This window comes from Limulus polyphemus, unplaced genomic scaffold (assembly GCF_000517525.1).
Source record: "Limulus polyphemus unplaced genomic scaffold, Limulus_polyphemus-2.1.2 Scaffold1942, whole genome shotgun sequence".
Lineage (NCBI taxonomy): Eukaryota > Metazoa > Arthropoda > Merostomata > Xiphosura > Limulidae > Limulus > Limulus polyphemus.
In genome coordinates, this window is record NW_013667552.1 from 63,914 (window position 1) to 72,893 (window position 8,980).

General features: G+C 33.5%; 1 protein-coding gene across 1 annotated transcript in view; it reads left to right on the forward strand.

Moving 5' to 3' along the window:
* Nucleotides 1–8,980, forward strand: part of LOC106465433 (syntaxin-binding protein 5-like) — a 146,765-nt gene that overhangs the window by 58,665 nt on the left and 79,120 nt on the right. Inside the window, exons 11-12 of the mRNA XM_022393333.1 lie at nt 1,308–1,390; nt 5,090–5,240. Coding sequence (XP_022249041.1) covers nt 1,308–1,390; nt 5,090–5,240 — 234 coding nt within the window. The remainder of the gene's footprint in view (nt 1–1,307; nt 1,391–5,089; nt 5,241–8,980) is intronic.

The window sequence follows — 8,980 nt, forward strand, 5'->3', positions numbered from 1 at the left end:
TTTAAATATAACTAAATTATCCTTTTTTTCTTTCTAGAATAACTTCAAATATAGGATGAACGTACATTAATTTATCCTAAGTAGCTTTAAATTTGTAACAATATACATCTATTTATAATTAAATGTTATTGTTTTATTGTCCTTTGAACCATGTCTAGCTACTGTTTATAAGTTGTAAGTCACTTGGGAAACGTGCAGTTGGTGTTACTCTATTAAATTGCATTACCCATGAGCTAATCCAAGCTGCTCACATGCGTGCTTCGTGAAAATATTTTATTATATTATTATTATTGTTTATTTTATCTAATTTAACCTTAACTAAGCTAAGGAAATACATATTTTTGCATTTTATATACTTTTGTAATAATAAATAAAGAATAAACATGAAAAACAACAAATACAGTACTTACCCAATCTTCTTTTTTTTTGCTGTCAATTGTTGATGACATATAACCCTACTTTCTTTTATACTAATAGTAATAATGCACTAAATAATTTTTGTTTAGTTAAATAATACACCAAATAATATAGAATAATAACATGCAAAATGTAGACAATCTCCCTTAACTCTTGAACTTTTTCTGGCTTTCTAACTATGCGACAAGAACTGTTACAAGTTCATCCAAGCCAGTAGTTAGCTTTCCCATTAGAATGGAGCTTGTACTCTAAGTGAAATTGTTGATTATTTATTCAGAACATAACATTATACAGTACATCATTTGATAGATGAATACCTTAGCTTTTTATTGGTCATAAGTAATATATAATTAAATGTAAGAGAGAACTATTAACAAATCCTGAGGATGTGACAGGTGGGTGTGGCAAGAGGGGTTTGATTTTCTATTTGGTAGCTCTGTAACCAAACAAAATTGAAGGCTATAAAAATTATGGTTTGTCTTAGCAATTGGTTTGTCTTAGTTATATAGTGAGTAATTTACGATGAATTTTGTACATTTTGGAGGGGCGATGGTTAAAATATAAAGAGAAGATAACTAGAGAAAATGTCAAAGGTTTTGCACTAGGAGAAATTTGGGATTTTTTTTAAATATTGCTTTATAGAATTAAGAACTTACAACTTATATATTATTAAGATATGGATAATTAGCTAAGATTTTATGCTATGCTAGTTGGTATAACATAAAGAAAAAGTAGCTTAATAAAATTTTTATTGTGAAACAAAAACCTTGTGTGATGTGCAGTAAAGGATACCATAGTGTTAGGGTTAAATGGGTTTGTAAAAGAAAATATATTTTCAGGAAATTAATTAAATTTAATTTTTTATGTAAATGTGTTATATCTATACAATTATTTTTTCAGACTTTCAGGAACCTTATGCTGTTGTAGTGGTTCTAAATGATGAACTAGTTGTGGTAGACTTAACAACTGAAGGGTAAGTATTTACATATTAATAGTTGTGGTGCATCTAAATAACAAACTAGTTGTAGTGGACTTAAGAACTGATGAGTAAGTAGTTTTATATAGTAGTTGTGGTATTTCTAAATAATTTACTAGTTATGGTGGACTTAACAACTGAAGGGTAAGTACCTATATATTAGTAGCTGTGGTGCTTGTAAATAATGAACTTGTTGTGCTAGGCTTAGCAAATGAAGTGTAAGTAGTTTTATATTAGTAGTTGTGGTGCTTCTTAATAACAAACTAGTTGTGGTGGACTGAACAACTGAAGGGTAAGTAGTTGCATATTAGTTAGTAGCTGTGATGCTTCTAAATAACAAACTAATTGTGGTGAACTTACCAATTGAAGGATAAGTAGTTCTTATGTGTTAGGAGTCATGTGTCTTAAATTTTTGAGTGAGTGGAAAATACATTATAGAATTTGTGTTCACAGAATAGGAATTGTCTAAGTAATGTTTTGGACTAAAGTGGTAGAAGAGGGTACTGTTATATGTGAAAAAACATTTCAAAATAAGAGGTTTTTGTGTGGGATACTACTTAATGTTATATATAAATTAGCCAAAGAAAAAACTGCTTGTTGCTTGGTTGAAAATATTACTAACAATATTGCTTTTATGTTTCAGTTCTAGAACAATTGTTGCTATGGTAGAAAAAGTAAAGTTATTGTAAGTTTCAATAATTTATTAAGAAATGTGCTTATTGTCTTTCTTTAGTTAATCACTAATTAGTGTCTGTATTTGTAAGCATTTTTTTATTAACTTATCTAACCTATATAAAAGTCATTGTGTGTCACGTTATGCTTGATTTCTCGAAATAGGAGGAGTTATAAAAGCTAAAATTTAATTAAATTAAATTATTAATAGTTTGACTGCTGTCTTTCCATTACAATATCAGTGATGGGGGCATGGGGGGGGGGGGGCTGTGAAACTGTATAAGTGTAGTGAGTGTTGGGATCACCTAGTGTAGAGCCAAGTACATAAAATATATCATGAAAGTAAAAATATCAATTCAATTTTAAACTTAAATCATTTTTGAATTTAGCTATTTTTGTTATATCACCAATGTTTTTAATATAAAAAATACCTGATTAACTCTTTCAACACAACCTCATAACTATTTTGTACTTGTTATAGTTTTCATGCTATAACTTTTAAATTAGTAAGCTAATGTTAACGGAATTTGGCATATTATTAGTTAACATTACAATGCTTTCATGTGCATAATATAATATTTGTGTAATAAGTATTAAGGTTTTCATAGCAATGTTTTTCTCGTGTCTTTTTTTGCATGTTACCTATCTATCATGCAAAGTAATATTCATTTTAAGATTAAAAATAATTTCAAGCATAAGAAAATTTTAAAATCTCACATGTGAAATCTTTATAATATCTAGATAGTTATCAAATGCTTCTTAAGGATAAACTTTATATTTTATCTGTTATTATCAGTAATTAATCTCTGTATGGGTTTGGTAGATTTGACCGATCTTGCAACCACCATACATTATTCGGAAATAGATATAAATTATTCCTCTTTCATTCTTGAATGAACACAAAAACACAAATATTTAGACTAAATAGCTTAAATCATATAATATTATACATTTATATATATTTATTAATTTTATTATATTGACCTTTTAGCCATGCCTGGCTAACAATACAGAAGTTACAAGCTTAGTAACTAAGATGTATTTTAGTCTAAAATTTATGTCATATATAGAAGTAAGTGGAAAAAAGGGAGTTTTTCCAAAAATGGAAAGAGGTGAAATGGGTGTCACTGTGTTTGATTTATTACATGAGCAATATCTTAGCAAATTGAAAAGATAAGAGGCTCTTATTTTTTATTCTATCTTGTCAGTATCGGTAATTTGAGTTTCTAATTCACACGAAACTATAGACTTCACAAACATCTAATTTGAACCAGTGCTGCATTCAACATACCATGTGACACACAAAAAGTGATGTTTATTTGTGTTTTTTAATATTTGCTTTTAAATTAAGAAATTGAGTAATATATAGAATTATAATCTACAGTTTGATACCAAAGTTATTCACATAAGTTTGTGAAATAGTAGTTCAATAAAATTTTGAATGCGAGTCAACAAATGAGGTGACATGGCCTTTCACCCGTGACCCACCTCGAAAGGGTTAATCAACGGATACTCTAAATTAAAAAATCAAAAAATATTTTTCCAGTTTTGTTGTCTGTACATTTCTTTTTATACTTTCAATACATAAACTAACAACAATATTAGGTTATACTTTTGTTGCTAAGCAACATATAATAAAGCCATTGTTGGAATGTAGTGTTACTAAAATACACTGACTTTTCCATATATTAGAAGTTGTTAATCTAACTGAATTTTACCAATAATTGTTCCATGAATAAGGCACAAATTCATTTCTTGAATGATGTTAATTTTGATTGACTCGCAAAGGAATGTACCGATGTTTGACTGCCTCAACTGTACTTTTCTGTCACTTTGTTGTCCAAGCTTGATTTTGCAAAATTTATTTATTTGAGTTAGCTATGAAATGTGGGGTTAGGGTATACTATGGGGTGGGGTGGTAGTACTTGCCCTGTAATTTTTGATGGGCTATATGCTAGTTGAAATATATATATATATATATAGCACATACTGTGCATTGTTTTTGAGAAAACATGATGATTTAAACATGGAATGTCCTTAAACTTAAAACTAGAACTACCTAATGCATGAAACACTGGATACACCACTAAAGATAATATGGTAGAAATCTACATTACAGGAGCTTTAGTATTAATTTGCTTGTTTATCTTTATTATTATTATTCAATAAAATACATCAGTTTTAAATGAGTCTTCCATAGTATGAAATCTGTGACAGAAAAAGTAAAACCCTCGGACATCATTCTCAGTTACCTAGCTGCCTAGGGTGACAAATTTAAGAAACTTTGAATGAAAGTGATAAAAATTTGATAAAGTATGTTTTTATTTAATTTTATAGTATGGGGGTGTTGCAACCCGCTGTACCAAATCAAGATGCCAATCAAGAGTGCTGTGTGATCATGTGACTGAACATGTGATTAATGATTTAACTAATACAAAAGCTTCATTTCTGGAGTGATCATGTTGTGGTGGAGGTGACAAAAATTTCTGCCTAGGGTGGCACTATACTATAATGCTGCCCTGAGTATAATCATAAATGTTTAATAAATGCTTAGGGCTCAGACTAGAATAGTAAAAAACTCACATAATGGAAACTGTTCTTAGCAAACTGCAAATTTTTGCAATTTATTATTTAGACTTAGTTTTAATATTAAATACTTCTTTTATTGCTGTTTTTTTATGTTTGAAATTTAGGCTAAATTTAAATATAATTAATATTTTGTTAATATTTTTATTCCATTCCATTTTTCTGTCAATCAGAAATATGCCACCTTATTTATAATACATAATGTGTGTAGTGAACAACTTGTTTGTTAAAGCTCTACAAAAAATTATTTTCATCATAATATCTTAACAAAATAGGATACTCTATTTAATACGCAGTCACATATGTACACTGTATGGCTGATGTACATTACTAAACATAAATAAATAGAAAATGCACAAAACATATTTTATTTATAATTTATTATTATATATTATTTTTTATTTAAAATATCTTTTAATTTGATTTATGTGTTTTCAGATTTCCTTCTTTCCTGAACCCTTATCCCATGGACCTACATGAATCTCCTGTTACTTTTTGTACATACCTTACAGACTGTCCGATTGATCTCATCCCAGCTCTTTTTTCTGTAGGCTCCAAAAAAAAAAAGCATTCTGGGTTTTCAAAGAAAGTGAGATTTACTTTTGATTTTTTAGTGTAAATTTCAGTGTTTGCATGACTGAATAGTATTTGGACTTATTTCATAAGTAGACAAAGATTTTTGTTACCTGTACAATTAATTGAATTCAGGATTTTTTAATAAATTTAATTTATTAAAAATGAATAGCAGATAATCTTGATTAAATACCATTTTTCAACAATGTCATAATATGTAATTATGATTGTTTGGAATATACATGGTTCAAACAGCACTTACAAGTAACGTTTGTGCATATCAACAAACATATATGTTACTGCTACGACAGCAGAAGTCACGTGACGCTGGAAGCATGCTCACTGGAGTTTCTAGAAGGATCATGTCTCTTCTTGGCAACTCTAGTCTTTTCTACATGCCCTCTATTTTAGTATATAAGCAGGCAAATGAAGCGAGATAATTAATTGCTGCAGACAGGCAGAGATAGACATGGACAATTGAGTCAAGCGCGGTAGTGACCGTAAGTAAAGTGCATGAATTGTTATGAATTATAGCGTGTGTTTAAGTTAAAGTGACTGTGGAAATTAAATGTATTGCAAAGTTGTATTGAGAATAAACTAATTTTATTTAAGAAAGAAGTTGTATCATTAAAATTTCATTCAAAAGAAATTATACAGGAAATTAACAAACGACCAGAGACGTAACAAATTGGAGTCAAAGCGTGGAACGGAAAATAAAAAAAAAGAAGAAGAAGAAAAAGATGGCAATGAGAGGTGGCAAATCAAACTACAGCTTAGCAGATTTGATGGCAGAAATACAAGAACAGCAAAATAAACAAGAAGAGAGACAACAGCAGTTGCAAGAAAACCTGAAACTGTGGCAGCTCGAACAGCAAAATAAACAAGAAGAGAGATTACAGCAGTTCTCGGAGGAAAAAGAAAAGAAACAAGTAGAAAGAGAAAAGAAGCAAGAAGAGAGATTACAACAGTTGTTGGAGGAAAAAGAAAAGAAACAAGTAGAAAGAGAAAAGAAGCAAGAAGAGAGATTACAACAGTGGTTGGAGGAAAAAGAAAAGAAGCAAGAAGAGAGATTACAACAGTGGCAAGATAACTTGCAATAGTGGCAGCTCGACCAGCAAAATTGACAAGAGAGATTACAGCAGTTGTTGGAGGAAAAAGAAAAGAAACAAGAACAACAAGAAAATAAACAAGAAGAGAGACTACAGCAGTGGTTGGAGGAGAAAGAAAATGAACAAGAAGAGAGACTACAGCAGTGGCAACTGGAACAAGAAAAGAAACATGAAATGCAAATGGAAAAGCTTAGTAAATTTCAAAGAGAATTAGATACGTTAAAAGATGATTTACTGACTTTTACACAAGGAGGATACATTAACCATAAACATAATCAGCCCTAAACAATGGCAAGCCACTTTCAGACCCCCCTGCAGCTAAACCCTAATGCAGACATCTTCAGGCCTGTTAGAAGTTGCATCCCAGATATGAATGTCAGCAATAGGGGTGATCTAGTACGAAGGAAGCCACAGGAATTTGATGGGAAGGCACCGTTGGAAGCATATAGAGCACAATTTGAGCTCCTGGCAGAAATGAATGGATAGACAGAGGAGCAGAAAGCAGTATATCTGGCAACGAGCTTGAAGGGACAACCACTGGAAATACTTGGACAGTTGTCAGCAGACAATAGACACAATTGTAGAACGCTGCTAGCTGCTGTAGAAATCAGATCTGGAACCGAAAATCAGTCCAAAATCTACAGGACTAGGTTTAGGACGAGAGTCCGTGCTAAAGGGGAGAGCCTGCAAGAGCTGGCACAGGACTTTGAAAGTATGGCACACAAGACCTACCCAACTGCACCATCCAATGTTCTCATGCTGTTCCTGAGGCATCATTTTGTAGATGCCTTGGACAGTCCACAACTGAAGATACAAGAGAAACAAGCACACCCCTCTACTATACAAGATATTATTCCAGAGCTTTTGAATTCGAATCCTGCATTAAGTCCAGCACAGGTTGGTGGTACAGTCATCAGGATTCAAGGCCAGAAAAGGATGGCTTTGAGAGAGGTTTGAGGGACTTTGCTGGCACTGTAACAAATCTTGGTACAAGAAAGCTCAATGGTGGAAACTTCAACACAGGGAAGATACCACGACAGGAAAAGCTGCTATCCAGAAAGGTTGTCTGAAATGTGGAGAGCAAGGACATATGAGGAGCCAGTGTAAGAGGAATATTACCAATAAGTCAGCCTCGGGGAAACCAGTAGTGGTTGGTGTTGAGGTACACCCACCAACCCACATCATGAAGTCCCAACAGCTAGGTGTAAAATGGCAAGCACACATAGTGTCTATGTGACAGAAAAACTGGATAGCCAAAGGTGCAACTTTGGCATAGATTCTGTGTCTCAACAAACCCTTGTGAGTATCAAGATGCTGGATCACAAGGGAGTACCAGAAGCCATACAGAAAATGTGTGATGTGACAGGACATTATGCAAGATTGTGGGGACCAGTGTGGGTAACTATTGAGCTCATGGGCATGAAGAATAGACAAAAGTATACTTGGCTGACATTGGCATATTAGGGTTGGACTACTTACTACCGAGGAAGTTTGTAATTAATTTTAATAAAATGACGTTTGGGAACAACAAATGCCAAATTCCGGTAACTGTTAAAAGAGAGGTTGAACTAACTAGGTGCCATCAAGCTGAAGTCAAAGTGACTGAGAGAGTTGATGATGGTGAAGTGGAACCAGATATTGATATTAAAGCAGAGCAGGAGGAGGATCAAGATTTGAAGCCAATAATTGATTTCCTACATGTAAGTATTTTTCTCCCTACTTTGGAGAAGGCATCTAGCTAAAGCCCTGTGACAAAGAACTATTGGGCACAATGGGACCAGTTTAAGCTTGAAGATGGTATTCTTCTCTGGAGATGGGAAACTGCAGATGGGAAAGTGACGACTTGGCAAACGGTTATACCGAGAGCGTTATGGGAAGTTGTGCTGCGTCAATCCCATGATAGTTTAACAGGAGGACATCTTGGAGTTAAGAAGACATTGAGTCACCTACCACCTACTTTTCTACCATCCTATCATACTGTGGGTGAAGTGGCATTGTCCTGGTCTTTCGTATGCCAAACAACTTGCAGCATTCATGGAACATAGCTGATTCAAAGTTACAGCCTTGATCTGAATGCAGTTCGTATGGCATACCAAACCTGAAGAAGAAATCACTAATAGCTGAAGCTACAGTTGTAGCTTCTTGATTTGGTATTGCATATGTCTCAGGCCACTTGGTGAAATAATCCGTCACCACACAAATGTACCTGTTTCCAGCACGAGTTTGGGGCAAAGGACCAGTATTGTCAATGGCTACTCTTTCCATAGGTATGCCAACTTGACATAACTTCATTGGAGCACGTCCCTTGTGCTTGGTCTCCTTTTAGCACATGTACTGCATGTCCTGCACCATTCTTCTACATCTTGCCTGATACCTATCCAGTAAAATCTCTGTCATAGGTGACTCAATGTCTTCTTAACTCCGAGATGTCCTCCTGTTAAACTGTCATGTGATTGACACAGCACAACTTCCCATATCATTCTCGGTATAGCCGTTTGCCAGGTCGTCACCTTCCCATCTGCAGTTTCCCATCTCCGGAGAAGAAGACCATCTTCAAGCTTAAACTGGTTCCGTTGTGCCCAATAGTTCTTTGTCACAGGGTTTACGCTAGACACCTTCTCCCAAGCAGGGTGCAAACCACTTGCTT